Raw genomic sequence first — 17777 nt, 5'->3', positions numbered from 1 at the left:
GAGTGTCGAGGGCGGGTCTAAATAAGCAGTTTGCAACCAGCGCCACCCACATGTTGTCATGGCGACCTTGAAACTCTCTGAACGCGGTCAATCCGAGGCGAGGCGTCGTTACATTTGACCAGATTCAGGTAATACTACCTTTTACAACGATGGCATTTCTACGAGATATTTTGTACTTTCAACACGAGTTCACCTTTACTGTTCTCCTTGTTCACCTTGTATGTTATAGCTGACCATACAGGAATAGCTGCCTTTCAATAAAAACTGAAAGAAGGTCATATTCACCTCAGCAGCAGTAGCCTACTATCAAGCAGGTGTAATCCAGTACAACAGCTCTGCCATTTTATGAAGTTTATATGTTTTCAGTGTTTGTTTACATTATCAGAAAGGTGATAGTTCTACTTTATTTCTAAGGTCTTAGTGGCGCATTGTATTGAAAAGTGTTGCTTATAGCGAGTGAACCCCATTAGCGTACATGAAGTGAAGACAGCAACATGACATGTTTAACTACCCATCCTCTTACCTGCTACTGTGAGCTTGCATCAAATTCAGTAAGTCGCAGAAAACTAAATGCTTTGTCTATTTATTTATTTATTTATTTATTTATTTTTAAATCATAGGATGTCCACATACACCATTTAAAGTAAAACAGACCCAGACATGGAAGCCACTTGCAGATCAGAGACATCCAGAAATAAAACACCTACTTTGGAGCTATCCAGTGCGACACAGGTACAGTGTTTAAAATGATTAGGCTCTTTAAGAAAGTGAGTCAGAGATGTTTAATGTTAATGACTTGACAAACTGTGGAGGAAAACAATGACTACACTGTTAATCATTATGAGCAGTATGTCTGCACCCAGTTTTGAGTATGGCAGTCATTTGGGACTCAATAACTTAGAAAAAATGAAAAACTGGTCAAGTTTATTTGTGGAGAAAGATCAGTGTTTCCTTAATGACCTCTGGGTATTATGTTTTGACTGTTATCACTTATCATCAGCTGCCAGAGAGCACCAACTGCATGGCGTGTTCAGAGGATGGCAGATACCTCAGTCTGGGTCACTCCGGGGGTTTGTCTGTGTGGTGTGCATCTTCTCTGATCTGTGTGGCAGAGTGGCTGAAGGACAGGTTGGAAATGACATCAGTTCAAATGATCTGCATGGCTGAGTCGACCTATCTGCTTGGCAGCATTGATGATATGGGTGAGTAGTACGCTTCTTATCTTATTTTATGCTCCTGCATAAAACTTGTGTGTCTTCACCGCCAGGTTTTTATCTGTTGACAAATACAGACTGACATTCATTTGTACACGTCAGATGCCCTGGCTTTATCCTGAAGTCATGAACTGAGAAAAAACCTGTCAATCAGGGAAAAGAATGGTTAAAACCAGAAATGCCCCAAGAGGTTTCCATAAAGAGAAGAGGAAGGTTCTTTGTTTAAAAATGGTTGTCGTGCTGACATGAGCTGCTGTTGTTTTTGACTTCAGGTGTTGCCCGAGTCTTTGCATATCACTCTGAAGCTATTCACCTCCTCAGTGTTATTAACATCATGGTGAGTACTGTCACTTTATATCTACCATCGCATGAGATATACCCTCTGGTATTTTGTTAGGAAACCACCCAATCTGTAAAGATGAAATACTAAAATCTTAATTTTCACTTGAATGTTTGATCATTTTATTTAAAGGCTAAGGAGAAATACAGTGTTTTTTGCTACTGTTTTGAAAATTATTACATATTTCATTGCATAGTGTTGTCATTTTTATTTTTTGTAATTTTATTCAAGTAAAAATAAAACATTTAAAAAACATCTTTCAATACCAGGAAGATATCAACCAGAGGAGCATTTGCTTGACATTTGAACTATCTAAAGGGGGAAATTATGGAGCTGCATCAATCAGCTGTAAGGTCTTTCTTTTCTGTTTGAGCTGATTGATTTTGATAAGCAGTTAATAGACTGCATATTCAACTTTTGAATTACTTGATTTTTAAATTATTTTTTATCTTTATTTATTTTATTTTTTATTTGTATTATTTTATCTCCTATCAGGCAATGGTGCTGTTTGGCTCGACGTCTATCACTTCCCTACAGAAGCATGGCGGAAAGAGTTAGAGATGGCAGTATCACAACAGGTATTGTCCTGTAATTGGACTGGTAGGCTAGTTTAAACATGCACTTATTTTTTTGCATAAAATTACTTTTAAACTGAATGATCTGCAGCTATTGAAAATGTGTTCTTTCTTTTTATCCTCAGGACCCAAACTTATCTGGAGATGTGAAATGGTCTCCAGCTGCACTGGTGATTAAAACCAGGCCTCCCAAAACTCCAGCAGGTAAATGTGTTACTTTAAACACAAAATAGTGTTGTTGAACAAATCAGAAATAGACTTTTTTGTGTGCATGCAAATTAAAGTGATAATGTGTATATCTGTATCTTTCTCTCTGTGTTCTTCTGTTTTAACGACACCAGACGGTTCACTTGAAGTGTTGCAGACGGCAGACATTTTGACGCACTGTTTAGCTCTTGACGGACACACGAGCAGTCACCATCAGGAGGAGGAACAGTCTTACAATACAGATGCAGAAAAAGCAAAAGAAACAAATGACCACCCAAGGTAGAATAAAGTTTACACTAATACAATCAGCATTTCACAACTGAGTTTGAGCAGAGGTCCCCACATTAATATATACACATGGACTCTTTTTCAGACGTTGCACTCAGCACTTTCTTCTGCCCTGTGGTCAGTTTCCCAGCAATAGTAAAGCAAAGTCAGGTTTGTAATCAAGAAGGGGAGGTGGTGGGTCTATTTGAAATTTGAGTGTTAAATATGTGATTTTCTTATGTTAAAGAATAATATAAAATAATTACATAGTGTTGTTTCACAAAAAATAAAATAAAATACAGCAGTTTCCAGAATAGTAGATCATAAGCAGGGTGTTTATGTTTAGATGAATAACCACACATGTATGACAGATTGACAGGCACCAGGGTAGAGATTTTATCCCTTATATTCATTTGATCCCTTATAAAGGCATTTTTCCAATCTGTGGTAACTGGACATGCTACTATAAATGTCATCTTTAATCTCTGACCTTTTCTCAGCAGGATTGCCTGTGTCTGTCTGTGTGTGGTGGAGTGGCAGCCATAATCTTCTCCATTATTGTCTGCATAAAGTACCTAAGAACAAACCAGGTAGGCTTTTTGATAAAATGCTCATAAGTTCTGTGCTTTGTCTTTATACTAGAGAGAGCAGTAAAACTAAATGTGTGCTTTTTAAGCAGATATGGAACCTTTGCCAGATGTACTGTGTCCGAATGCAAATGAAATCGTCTGCTCTGCTGTTAGTAGATGCACCTGTTTCATAGCTCTTGGCCTCAGCAATGCTTTGGTGTGCGTCTGGGACAGACATTCTGGTGAGCAAATCTCAGTCAGCTATCTTTAACATTTTATCAAATCAGTGTCAGTTTGCTAATAACACAGTTTATTTCTCTTTTATATTGTTTATTTTTAAAAAATGCCAGGTCCATTTTTAATATTGTAGTATCCACATGTTTAGAGCATTATCATAAGAAAAAAAGCCCAAAACAAAGTCGACTAGCTGATTTATTTTAGTATCATTATCTGTATCAGTATCATGCCAGAGGTCAACCACATACTGATCAAAACTACTTCACAATACAATAATACTGAGCAGAGTCTGTTTATTCCATACGTTTACTTTCACTCCTTCGTCATTGTTCCATTTGTATCAAAAGCATCAGCATTAACAAGTTCCTGTAAGTACATGCACTTTATATTCTCATCAAGATTATTTAACTTGTGCAAAGTAAGATCAACAATGCCAGTTGGGTTTGGTTAAGCCTGAATATATCAAAAGACATTTGAAGCAATGCTGTGTGGCCTCTGTTTTACTCTTGAGATGTCACACAGAGATGAAAATCATGACAGACCAGTTAATTCTTCTATAACTGCATAATATGAGAAAAAGACACCTGAATCCACCAAGATGCCATGAATGACACAATTATTTACTTCACCTCTTTCTCTAGAGACACATATAAACAAAAAAGAGTGGCTATGTGGTTAAATAAGCCCCTCACACACACAAACACATACAGCTGTGCACATTAAAGCACGAGCCAGTGAGTTCTGCTGAGCTCCTCGTCTTAGTTAGTAGTGAGATATATTTAGGATTTCCCCGAGAGAAACTCAACTGAGAAGCAATAATGAGGCTGAATCAGTGTGTGGATAGAAAAACGTTGACTTTTGTGTGTGTGTGTGTGTGTGTGTGTGTGTGTGTGTGTACATGCGTACGCTAACAGCCAACAGCCATTTTTGCTTGTTAAGATTTGTGATATAAACAGGGTTATGGGCTGTTTGATTCTCTTTGTCTTTCTCTTGTCTTTCCTTCAGGCTCTCCATTGTCTGTTGTCTCAATGTTAGCAGCAGAGAGTGTCTTTTCCAGGCTGCACTTTGTAGATTACTGGCCTCTGTCTGCTGATGATTCCCAGACTTTCACCACAGTAGAAATCCATCTCATGGTGGTTTGTAAGAATGGAGTAATTCATACAGTCACCACAGGACGAGGAACAGAATCCTGCACTATGCAGCTCACTGAAAGGTTATCCAATTTTAATCTATGCATGTATCTTTTTCTTGTCAGATAAAGCAGTTAGGTCCATCTGTATCATGTTATATTACTCAAAACATGATGTTGATCAGGCTCATGTATGATTTTCAATATCTCTACAGGCCAGAAGACAGTGGGGACCTGCCAACAATCACTGCATCAGTGTCGTTCCTGCAGGGTTTGGTAGGAACACCGAAGTTGTTGATAAAAAGAAAACAAGAGTAATTGTTATGATGTTTAATCTAATTTTAGTCTCTTTGGGTCCTGTTGTCTCATTTTTCTTGCCGGTTAATTAGTCACTTGTGGTGCAAAGAAATGGAAAAATGTTACTGCAAGATGTTGTCAACAAAACCACTGTGTGCTTCTTGATTCCTCCCACAACTCACCTGCTGGCGACTCCCTGCAATCCTGTTTATGCTCTGAGCGCCAAACAGCATGCTTTGTTCATACGAGGTAAACCCAAAGAAAAATTGATAGTTCTTATTCATTACAGCATAGCACGCTGCTTCAGGAGAAAAGTATTGATTAGTAAATGACTGGTGAAAGTCTTGATGTGTTCGACATTCAATATGTTTATAATAAATTGTATATGTGAGACTCACATATACATTTATCAAGAAAATTGATGAATGCCACAAATATTCTTGAATCACTCATATGCACAGATTTCTGTGTATACACTGTTTGTGAATGATTCCCACTGTCAGTACAAAAGCTGTACAAATCAGGTTTCATGAAATTGAATAAATGCTGTAACTAAATCATTGCATGTCTCACCAAGGTGACCAGGAACCCAGCTGCAGTGCTTTTGCTAAAGGACAATGCCAGAGTCAGCTTTTCATCTTCCACTTTGGAAAGCCTGACATCATGAAGCAGTATAATGTTTCACTTCCAGACTCTCCGCAGCAACAAAATGCATTGAACTTTGACACTCTAGACGATTCCTGCAATCTCTACCTTCAGCAAAGGTGTGTATTCTTCGTGTGTATATGCCGCTAACTCATCTGAATATGAAGTCTCCAATCATTTGTGAAAATTACATGAGATGAGTCAGATGATAGTTGTATGTAGACTGTAGTCCATTAACTGTGTTTTTTCTGTTTTCATGTGAAGAGCTCTGTCTGTGGATGAAAGGAACAAAACTTTAACACAGACATGGAAGAAACTACAGGAAACGGCAGAGATGCTACAACAAAGACATGGTTCCTGAAGAACTACAACAAACTGCAGCCTTTTACAGAGTTACTGCAGTACGGTAATGATATTGTAACATTATTTAACGTCTAAGAGGCTGCTGGTACTGTATGTATGTTTATTGTAAAGCTTCTTCAAATCTCACCACCTTTGTTATGCCGTTCTTCATTCTGCATTCTGTCTTTAATGTTGCCCCAATATAATTTTAACTTGTGTGCTATCAATGCACTACAGCATATTCTGTGTTTTTATTTTTTTAAATAAATGTATGAAACTAATTAAAAATAAATGACATTTTCTGTAGATATTGGCTTGAAATAGCTTTGCTTCTGAAGACAGATGTAAGACTTAGGGTACATTAAGGTACATTTTTTCCAATATACTATTTATGATATAGTGTTTTTTGCGTAGCACTCAGTCCTACCGCCTGTTGTTAGCTAATTCTTTCTTCATTTCTGTTGGACTGTCTGACATACAGTGTGGACATTACATTTCTTAAACATATGATATATGGATGCTGTATAGTGCTTACTATACATCATTTTGTAAATATAAAAAATAAACTATAAGTGGAAAATCACCATAGGCATCAATGTATGTCAGCACTGTGTATTTGAGATGTGCTGCATCAAAAAAGGGACTAATAATCAAAAGAAAATTCTCTGTCAGTAAGATGTGACCAGTTTTAAGACCAGTGTCTGGGAGCACTACCCAGTCTTCGAAATAATTGAGAAGAACACTTTACAAAGTATCAAAACAACAGAAATCAGTCAAAGCAATAATGCCTGCCCACTCTGATCTGATCTGTATCTATCTCTCTATTAAACTCTGAACTCAATTTCTTTGTGTGTGACTCCAGGCTTTAAATAAGGGCAGTATGGAAATACATTTGTTGTTGGGGAGTAACAATGACAACTACAATCTTCAAGTCAGTGGGGCTTCTTACACAACATAACCAGGGTATGCAGTGAAAATGAAACAAGGCTAAATATAAGCATAATAATTAATATATGAACATATATTAAAATGAATGAAATGTATGAACATATATTAAAAGGGTTGCTTCTCAAAGTTGCTTACCGCAGATAAGAGAATGATTTTCTATGTTTAGTGTTTTGAATTCGGAAACATTTTCATAAGTGCCAGAGCCAGAAGGCCATCTCTAAAATGTATTTTAAATGGATGAGTGTATTCACATTGAGTGGGCCAAACTCAGTCATGGTACGTTAGCATTTTGTTGCCTTTGGGATCCTTGAATGTTTCATATGTCATCTTAATGTCAGAGTACATAAAAAAGAAAGGACATGGTTCAGAAATTTAGCTTAAAGTGCTTGTAAATAAAATGTGATATTATGTCATGCAAACTTAAACCAAAAATACCAATTTAGGGACTTTGATTGTCTGTCCTGTGAAGCTTTTAGTGCAGTTTAGGCAGTTCTTTGTGTTAAAACAGAAAAACAGATTTGGTCTTGTGTACATAATAGTTATGGATACAATTTGAAACTTAAAGGTGCAGTGTGTAGATTTTAGTGGCATCTAGCGGAACAGACTTGGAACAAATTAGTATGTTTTTAATTAGTGTATAAATACCAGACAATGTAAATTATATCTGCATAGGGAGAGGGTCCTCTTCCACGGAGCCCGCCATGTTGCACTGCCATGTTTCTACAGTAATCCAGAATGTGCAAACCAAGCACTGGTTCTAGAGAGATTTCTGCATTGGCTTCACTGTTGAGACCTGGAGCTAACCGCTTGCTCTGAGCCCACTGACAGTTCATCTAAAATGCCAATATGTATGGTTTGGTTGCATTAGTAGATGTGTATGTGCTCTACTTTTATGTCTGGTAAGCAGACATACTAACCAAAATGTCCATACTTATTGAGTACCAGGCTAACAGCAAACTAGATGGAAATAGAGTCAGAAGATCCTTGTCTGTCAGGGCTATAATGCTCGTCTATAGCCAATCAACAATGTGCATCTGTAAAATTATTTCTGATTGGTTCTCTTTGACTGGTTTAAGACTTGAATGTAGTTTTGGTGCTCTCCTTACTGAGCGTTTTCAGTTTCAGTTTAATTTTTTGAGTAGCATCTCTGCTATTCTTGGCACAGAAACACTAATCTGTATTGGTGTGTCATTTGTATTCTGGCTTCACTAGTTGTATCAGGTCACACTGCATTGTCTCCCTATGACAGGGAATTGATAATGATTTTTATTTGTGCTTGAAAGCCTCATTTTCATTTCTGAAAAGCTTTACTGGGGGTTATTGGGGTTATTGGAGGTTATAAACACAAAATAAACTACCATAATTATGCAGATAATTCATAACTGTACATATCCATATCCCTTGTGACCTAGATCCCATTCGCTGACTCAGTGCATTGATGATATTAATATACACGGTCGCCCATAAAGTTGGAATAATTTTGTTTTCAGACACATTCCTTTTTTTATTTTCTATTTATACAAATCAGTAATCACCTTTGACCAGGTATAATGAGATTGATCAATAAAATTTTGAAAACAACACTTTATCTATCAAGAATACATCACATTGTCACAATCATTTCATGGAAAGAGGTAAACAATATTTTATTCCAACTTTATTGGCGACCGTGTATGTATGTCAGATAACCTTTTACAGCTTAAAAAAAAGACAAAACAGACTCGTCTTTGGGGCTAAGGCTCAGACTCAGAAAATTGCAGCTCATTATGGTTACACTGGGTGTAATCATAGACAGCAATCTAAACTTTAAGAACCATATCAATCATATCACAAAATCAGTGATCTGCCATCTAAAAAATATTTCAAAACTTAGGGGTTTTCTATCACAATCACTATATCCCCTGCATTTATAACAAGTAGACTACTGTAATGATCTATTCACTGGCCTTCCGAAGTCAGCTGTGCGGTGACTAAAGTTAATTCAAAATGCAGCTGCTCATGCTCTCACAAGAACTAAAAAGTCTGAACACATTACCCATGTTCTTCAATCTCTGCATTTGCTCCCTGTCAAAACTACATTGATTTTTTAAATTCTGCTACTAATATACAAAGCTATAAATGGCCCTGCACCTCACTATATAAAATACATGCTAATTAGATATAAACCAGCAAGCACTCTCAGGTCTCTAGGCTTTTAACAATCCCTTGAACTAACTCTAAAGGAGAGGAGGCTGCCTTTTGTATTTATGCTCCACTTAGATGGGACGCCATGCCTGAGGACCTGAGAGATCCCCACACTGAACATTTTACAGCAGACTAAAAACACTTTTTTTCACAACAGCCTGTGTGTGTGTGGCTTAGTTATTTGTGTGTGTGTGTGTGTGTGTGTGTGTGTGTGTGTGTGTGTGTGTGTGTGTGTGTGTGTGTGTGTGTGTGTGTGTGTGTGTGTGTGTGTGTGTTAGCTGCACTAAAACCTGTTGATTATTTATCTTCTGCCCCTACACTTTTATGATTGTGTTGCAATTTTATGTATTGAAACTCTGAAAGGATTTTATCACATGGAGGAAAAATTAGTGAACGATGGGTGAGATGTGTCAGCTTCTTCAGTTTAAAATTATTATGGCTTATAGCCACTGTGGAAAAGGACCTAGAAAATCCTTCATAAAAGGCCTATACAGTAGGGTTGAAATACATGCTTGTGAAAAACAGCTGTTAATACAACACATTACAGTATATACCTATTTTATTTTGTGAGACAGGAGAAAAAAAACACACATTTCCACATTCGTCATAATGATTCCATCATTTTTTTCTATATGTATTATATATAAATAAATAAATAATGTTTTACTGATTACTTCAGTTTTTAATAAATTTCCTCTAAAATCACAGGCTACGATTATCTCCCAATTGTCTGGATTTCAGGTTCTTTGAAAGAGGGCTGATACAGCTATACTCCACCTGTACCTGCATGTCAAAATTAAATATCCACGTTTTTTCGCATAAAGCTGAGGATGATATTAAAATTATTATCTCAGTCACAATTTGTCATAATATCAGGGTAGAAATGGATCAAGGATCCTACTGTTATACGTCAGAATGGAGATCGAAGCGCATTCAATAACAGAAATCACACGGCTTTACAAGTGTCACCACAGGGCCTATTGTAATTTTACCTCTGAAAATTGCCACGTTTCAAACAACAATGGATACTCAAAAGACACCTTGAATCGCCCTGAATACATTTAATTCAAGAGAACCACATCACAATTTACAAAGCACGTACAGCAAACACTCCAGAACAGAAGCTCATGTATGTCGGTGTAATACAATCAGTAATTTACTTTCTAAAGTTCCCGTATGGAAATCTAAGGTTATGTATTTTCCAACTGATGGCTGTAATGATTTTTTGGTCTTTGTGGTATTTACAGAGGTATGTAAAGTTTTGCGAAGTAGGTCTAAGCCAAAGTGACATCATTTTTTTACATTATATATTTAAAGAATATATTACCCCACACATCAGACACAGAATAAATGAAAGAGTTACTCAACAGTAGTAAAAACTGACAATGAGTTTCTGCCCTGTTTTACCCTCACATGATGCTTTCAGAGCTGCTAGACTCATTGGGTTGTGTCTTTGCATCATTGTCTGCTGGTAAAAAGCTGCTTCCTGGCGACGCTGACTCCACTTTGCTGTTATTATCACTGGACAACATGAACCTCTCCTGGCGGGCAAGGCTCACCTCTCTCTTCAGTGGGAAGGAGTTGGTGGTACAGGTGAGAGATCCAGTTATAACTGTAGTACTATCTAGGTCAGCTGTTGCAGCAGCTTTGCGGTAATACCTTCGGAGCCCCATTCGGAAGTGAATGGTGAACAGGCCGTAGATGACTGGGTCCAGGCAGGCATTGACGAGCCCAAAGATGAACAGCATGTGGGTCAACGAGTGGGAGACCTTTCCCTCCAGGTCGTCAGGGAAAAACCAGTACCACAAGCCCAGCAGGTAGTATGGAGTCCAGCAGATAATGAAAGACAAAACTATTACAATGCTCATTTTCAGAGTTCTCATCCGTGCTCTGGGAATGTTGTTCTTCGAACACCGCAACCGCACTTCGTTTGAGGATACTGGGAGCAAAGCAGAAAGGGACAAAACATAGTATATATTATAAAAGGCTTGCATGCAAACAAATTATAAATACATTAATGTGGGCAAAATGTTGCACTATTGTATTTTTGCATTTAGATTTGCTATGGGAGTGTTATTCTTCGAACACTGCAAATGCACTTTGTTTCAGGATACTTGGAACTGAGCAGAAAGGAACAAAAGTAAACATAGTATATATTTATCATAGGCTTGAATGCAAACCAATTATTAATGCATTCATGTGTGCAAAATGTAACACTATTATCTTTTTGCATCAATAATTTATATGAAGATTATCGTCCTGCATCAGGTTTAGGAGAGGATGGCTTTAAAATGTGTTGCTATAACTTTACCTTACAAGGCAGCTGGATTGGACCAATCAGCGTCCTATGAGGATTCTCACATGATCTTTTGAATCCAGCTGCCTCGCAAGGTAAGACGGCGATACAAAGATTGTTTATCCAATCCCCTTGCAAGAATTTTTTTTGTAACTGCCTGCCTTTTTCCAAAAAGTTTGGAAAGTTCTCGGATGGTTCATTGTAACAAACCATCTGGCACATCAGGTTAGCTATAACTGGCTTTTAAGAAGTGAAAAAAAATGTAAATTGGGTGAACTGGTCCTTTACCTTCAGTTCTACAGCTCTGTGTAGGTTTAACAGAAACATAACATTAAAATACAGCCCAGCTTTTATCAATGTGCATAAAAGGGTCAAAAATGCTGTGCAGTAGCTGTTATATAACTGTTAATCATTGATTTTAAGAGAAACACAGAGTCTCAAACTGAACTTACAGTCGTCCTTTTTCAGTCGTTTGGAGATCTCAAAGAAGATCCTGGTGTAACAGGTGATCATGATAACCAGTGGCAGCAAGAACAGGCAGGAGAAAGTGAACATGTTATATGCCGTTTCATCCCAGTTACTGACAAAATTTCCTCGTGTGGTGCACTGAGTGAAGTCCTCGGGATGGACGATGGTCACATTGTGAAAAAGGAATATCTGAGGAGGGAAATTCACAATATTCAGAAAGGCATCTTGTCTTCTGAGGAACCATCAATGGCTTCTCCAATTTGTTTATGTTCAGCCAGATCATCTTTTGGTGAACTTTTTCCATGTTCTTGTTGACCAGGCAGGGCGACTGTCTCTGGAAGAGGAATTTAGTTAACATGTTTTACAGAGAAGAACTAAATCACAGTGAATACATTTTAATTGGGACTATTTATTTAGAAGGCCATATAAAAACTGCTGTGAGTATAAAAGACAAAATTATCTGTATGGCTACTATATTTAACTCCCTGAAATGACCCTTTTAACGGAGAATTCCCACCTTTCATATGTTTATTGAAAAGAAGCTCAGCCTCTGTTTAAACTTACAATAGGTAGGTCTCTCAGAGAAGTAGTTCCCAACCTTTAGAGCTCATGACCAACAAAGGTAAATCTACATTCATCCTCTTCTCCCAGGTTGCACATGAGCAGCTGAACTGAAGAACAATGTTAATTTCTAATATTGTGTGATTTTAATAAATTGCAGAGGCACAGGTATTCTGGGTATATAGCAGTGATAGCAATAGTGATCTTTCTTTTAATAACTGTCTAATAATACTTCAGTTTTCCATTACTCTGAACACGGACAGTTTAAATGGTTGCAGTCTGTGCCTGCACATGCACCCACATGGCAATTAATACATTTGAATGTTAACAGAAAACATGCTGGCAAGAAACTAGTATTGCTAGTGGGATCATCATTGGGAGGGCTTTCTGGCAGCCACACATCTCATACTGTCTTGTTAGCAGGTTTTTATATTTGTGGAAAACATTATTAATGGAGCAGATTGTAAATTGCAGGATGAAAAATACTCTTGTAAACAGCTTAAACTGAAGAAACACTTTGAACAGAGTTTAAGAAGTATGTTCCTCTGTGTATGTAAACATGCCCACTTTTTGGGCAGGATATTTTTAATTAAAACCTGTTTATAGCCTAATCTAATGAAAATCAATGTTTTAACTCTAGCCCACGTTGCTTGTTTGGATACCTGACCTTACCTGGGGGACTGACAGCAGGGCACTCATACCCCATGCCATAGTCAGCATGACTCTGTTCCTCTTTCTGGCCTTATTGATAGCCAGGGGGTTGAGGATGGCTGACTGCCTATCCAAACTGATCACCACAGTGACAAAAGCGCAGGAGTACATTGCATGCAGCTTAAGAAACATCAGTAGTCTGCAGGCAAAGTCCCCAGCGAGCCACTGGACTGTGATGTTCCACACGGCATCCACAGGCATCACAATGAAGGTCACCAGCAGATCAGCCACCGTCAGGTTGATTATCAGCACCCTGACGTGGGATTTACGTTTGCCATCACTGTGTGCTGCCCACAGCACAGCCAGGTTGCAAAAGGCTGAGATGCCACAGAGAATGAAGGTAATGATCACTCTGACTTTAGCTGCTGTGGTGAAAGTGGGCAGCTGCAGGACGTCACCCCCTGCCGTCCAATTGTAAGGGGGTAAGGAGCAGTTGCAGCTGGCGTTAAATTGATAGTCTGTCGTCTGGTGATACATGGTCACTGCAGAGTCAGAGAGAGTGGCGTTCATTTTCTGAAACACGCAGAGGAAGAAACATTCTGCTCATCCACCACGGTGGTCAGTGCTGGTAACAGGGGTAAAGCAAAAAAAGGGAGTCAAAGTGGTAGAAGATGGATGAGTCAGAGTCCGTGAAGTGGGTGAAGATCATTACAATAGAAACACAGACATCCAATGAATGAATAATACAGTCACTCATCAAGAAGAAGTAATATGCATGTACAGAAGCCTCATTCGTATTTATAATTCAGTGAGGTGGAAAGCTGAGACTAATAAACTGTGAGGAACATGGAAAATATGAATACAGTTCATTTAGCTAATTTGACATGCATGGTATTAACATCTATGTTTTTCTCAAGTGCATGTAGATGTGCTAATATTTCACCTACAAACCTAATGAGCTGTTCAGTTCTTCACTTAAATATCATGACAATAAAACTGAAAAGACAAAACTGAATTGTGATTTTTCTGTTAATTCATGAATTGATTTAATGGTTTATTTGTTTCTCTCTAGAAAATAAAATCGCAGTCACCATGTGAGCTCAAAATATTGAAAAGAAAGAAAATTCTTCTAAATAACCTCCAACAAGTTAAAGGTTGGTTGTCACCTGTTGTGTTATCAGTCAGTATAGTAATGTCATCAAAGCAAAAGAGGTTAGACTGATTCTGTCAATGCAAACACGCCAGCATGGACCTGGAACCAGTGTCAAACTAAGATTTTAATAGGCACAAACTTAAGGTCTTTTGAAGCCTTTCATAAATCAAAGGACCATGAAACACAGGCTGAAAACTAATTGTAGCCTCAGGATGTTATGTTCCACCGGAAGAATTATTGTCGGAAGAAAAGGAACTGTAGTTAAACAAGTGATACAAAGCTTTGAAAACAGCGTTTTAATTTAATTTTCCAGTACAATTAAGCAAGCACACGAGGACTCCCCCCGCCCCCCCCCCACACACACACACACACAATTGTTGGCTTTGAGAGTTTTATAATTTTAATATAAGCGTCATTTTAGTTAAATAATTAGACAAATCATCACATTATGTTACTGACATTGTAAGTTAGGGTCTGTCCGGAGAATCTGGAGCTGTCTATTTGTATTAACTATACAGGCATTAAATAATACAAACACCACGCTCATACAGACACTGCAGAAACATTAGTGATAATATTTATTATCTCTGGATATTCTCAGAACTATTAACCTGCTCCAGTGATGGTATTTTGCAGTATTTTGTAGGATCGTGTGCCAGTTTCACAAACAAGGATTTGCAGTGTAAAGTATATGAAAGACTTTGAATGTTTTTATATAGGCTACAGTCTAATCATTTCAATAAAACATTTAACAGTTCCAAGGTATGTGAAATTACGCACAGTTAAATGAATCACTTGTGACCCTCAAACCAGATTAAAATTGTTTCTATAATGTTTTCACCCACTGGAGCAACAGGGATCATAAAGCGAAAAAATGAACTTACGTTTGTGTGCAGTGGAAGAAGAGTGTCTCCATTTGCGCAAGTCTGAGTCTCCAAGTATTTAAAAAGCACCGCAAGAAGAAAGCTTCGTCGATATCAGGGTCCATTTGGATTCAGTAAGAAAGCAAGTGTCCTGTTTGTTAGGCGCACTGACACCTGACTGTCCAGCTCCTCCGGCCATATCCAGAGCGTCCTGCGCGCTAAAACGCTCCACCTTTAACCATCGGAGCCGTGCAAGATCAACCCCCGGGGTGTGGCCTGACATCCAGTAACTCCATGTTCACTGACATTTTGGGAAGAAGAGGGGGGGAAAGAAAAGAAACATGTGGAATAGGCAGATAAACAACAATTGAGGGGAAAACACTACTCATTTTCCTCTAAATAAATTGAAAGCGACCATATGATGGAAAAATGTTGATTACAGTTAATTAATGTAATTATACTCATTGATGTTATGATTAATGTTAATTATAAAACCACAGATTGGGCTGCTGCCTCTGCTGTGTGAAATATTCTAATAACAGCTATTATATAAGACATGATTCATGAAATAGGACATAGGAAGATGAGACTTAGAGCTGCTTGAAAAAGCAATAGTGTCTTGACAGTGAGAAACATGAGAATATCTGCAAACAAGAAAATTCAACTCTCATTTGAAGGCATATAACATTTGAATGAGTTTCTAGCTTGACATTTTGGGAAACACACATACTATTTGCTTTTTTGGCAAGAGTTAGACAAGAAGATTGATACCACCATACCAGAGTTATGTGAAGCCAGAGCCAATAATAATAATAATAATAATAATAATAATAATAATAATAATACATTTTATTTGAAGGCACCTCTCTGGGCACACAAGGACACCATACAATTAATAAACAAAACAGTAAATAATAAACAAAACAATTAGAAACAAAACAGATAAAAGACTGTAAAACAGACAAAACAGAGTAAAGTGAGGTAGTGGTTCAAGTTAAGTGGGGTATGCAATTCTAAATAAATGAGTTTTAAGCCTCGATTTGAAGAGAGGGAGAGAGTCCAGATTCCTGATGTCCGGAGCAAGTGAGTTCCAGAGTCGGGGGGCAGAGCGGCTGAAAGCCCTGCTCCCCATGGTGAGGAGGCGGGCGGGGGGGACAAAGAGGTGGATGGAGGAGGCAGATCTGAGGGGAAAGATTGTGGATGGCCTTGACCGAAACAGGAGGATTTTGAAATCTATTCGGAACTTGACCGGAAGCCAGTGGAGTTGCTGCAGAACAGGACTGATGTGGTGGATGGAGGGGGTTCTGGTGACAATCCGAGCTGCAGCTGTTCTGAACCAGTTGAAGTTTTTGGAGGTATTTGTGAGGTAGACCAAAGAGAAGGGAGTTGCAGTAGTGGGTTTGCTGGAGAGGTAGAGCTGGGTGTCATCCGCGTAGCAGTGGAAATGGATGTCATATTTGCGGAAGATATTGCCGAGGGGAAGTAGGTAGATGATGAAGAGTAGGTCACCACACCAGTGGTGATGGGGGACGGTTGGGAACTGAAGGATTGGAGTTGGATGAACTGAGTGCGCTGATGGCACAGATGAGGGGGAGCAGAGAGGGGAGGCAGGCTTTCACCAGAATTGTGGGGAGGGGATCCAACTGACAGGTGGAGGGCTTGGACTTTCAGATGAAGTCTGAGATATCTGAGTCAGAGGGGAGCTGAAAGGAGGAGAATGAGTGAGATGTCAAACGGGGTTCAGGGAAGGTGCTGAAGGAGGAGCTTGGGGCTAAGTGAAGGTGGATCTGGTGAATTTTCTCATTGAAGAAGGACATCAGGGAGTTACAGAAAGCAGTTGCCAGTTAGCTTAGCTTAGCATAAAGACTGGAAGCAAGGGGAAACAGCCCTGCTCTGTCCAAGGTTTTAAAATCTGCTTAACTACAGCTATAAAGTTCACTATTTAACATGTTCATGTATATTGTCATTTCATTAATTCTTAGGTGTAAAACATTTTTTATTTTTTATTTTATTTTGCTGGGAGCAGTTGTCAAGCAGAGACTCCAGGAAGTTATTCATCCTCTTACAAAATAGCTCTTTATATAACCCCCATAAATGAATGAATTGCCAGTTTTTCACTATGGTTATTATACTGACACAAACAAACAAACAAGATATGACATTTATTACTTTTGGACAGAATCAGGCTAGCTATTCCAGTATTTGTGTGTATGTGAGTTCATTAGTACCTTTGCATTTACTGTACAGACATCAATCTTTCAATCTTCAGCAAACTATACAAAGCAGTTAAGCGTATAGTATTTCTTAAAATGTGAACTACTGCTTTAACAGCATCAAATTTGTGAGCTATGGCTTTCCTGGTTTAGTAACCATGATGGCTCATGGACAAATACACTGCTGACTGACCACTGCAGGCTGTCACAGTTGTGCTCAGTATTAAGAATTTAAGTTTCAGCTACAGTCATGAACATGTTATTATATGGTACATATCTGAAAGAAGCTGTCAACCACAACAAAGGAATTAACCTTTAACATGAATTACATATCTTTACAAGTGTCTTTCTCTTGCAGACATTTGCCCTCTGAAAGTCTTCTACTTTGTCTATAATAAAATTGTTATTTAGATTAAATAAATATTTCATAAACGAGTAAATCTCCTAGATTGTTTCCATGGTAATATTTCACTGAAAGTTGAACAAATGTCACGGTGAGGAGGAGAGGTGACAGGGATTAATTAAAGCAGTCTTTCAACTACTCATTGCACATTCCTCCTTATCCATTCCAGTCTGAGAAATGCAAAAAGAAAAAAAAGTAAAGAGTGAGGGCCACCA

The 17777-nt window shown here is 38.2% G+C and overlaps 2 protein-coding genes across 2 annotated transcripts; one reads left to right on the top strand and one right to left on the bottom strand.

Annotated features, from left to right (window-relative positions):
- Positions 1 to 627: 627 nt before the first annotated feature.
- On the top strand, positions 628 to 6235 carry wdr93 (WD repeat domain 93). Its single transcript, XM_062418230.1, has 15 exons — positions 628 to 732; positions 1001 to 1202; positions 1487 to 1551; positions 1824 to 1902; positions 2050 to 2132; positions 2255 to 2333; positions 2471 to 2615; positions 2710 to 2774; positions 3107 to 3193; positions 3283 to 3414; positions 4415 to 4622; positions 4754 to 4814; positions 4928 to 5084; positions 5413 to 5599; positions 5745 to 6235. Exons 1-15 carry the CDS (start codon positions 661 to 663, stop codon positions 5839 to 5841), a joined length of 1719 nt encoding a protein of 572 aa, XP_062274214.1. The 5' UTR covers positions 628 to 660; the 3' UTR covers positions 5842 to 6235.
- A 3944-nt stretch (positions 6236 to 10179) lies between these two features.
- LOC134003503 (putative gonadotropin-releasing hormone II receptor) lies at positions 10180 to 15124 on the bottom strand. The gene is made up of 4 exons (XM_062442768.1): positions 14968 to 15124; positions 12952 to 13555; positions 11703 to 11907; positions 10180 to 10893 (listed from the first exon to the last, which is right to left on the bottom strand). The coding sequence occupies exons 2-4, from the start codon at positions 13498 to 13500 to the stop codon at positions 10364 to 10366; spliced, it is 1284 nt and encodes a 427-aa protein (XP_062298752.1). The 5' UTR covers positions 13501 to 13555; positions 14968 to 15124; the 3' UTR covers positions 10180 to 10363.
- Between the last annotated feature and the right edge of the window lie 2653 nt (positions 15125 to 17777).

This window comes from Scomber scombrus, chromosome 1 (genome assembly GCF_963691925.1).
Source record: "Scomber scombrus chromosome 1, fScoSco1.1, whole genome shotgun sequence".
NCBI lineage: Eukaryota > Metazoa > Chordata > Actinopteri > Scombriformes > Scombridae > Scomber > Scomber scombrus.
This window is presented reverse-complemented; position numbering and strand designations above follow the sequence as displayed.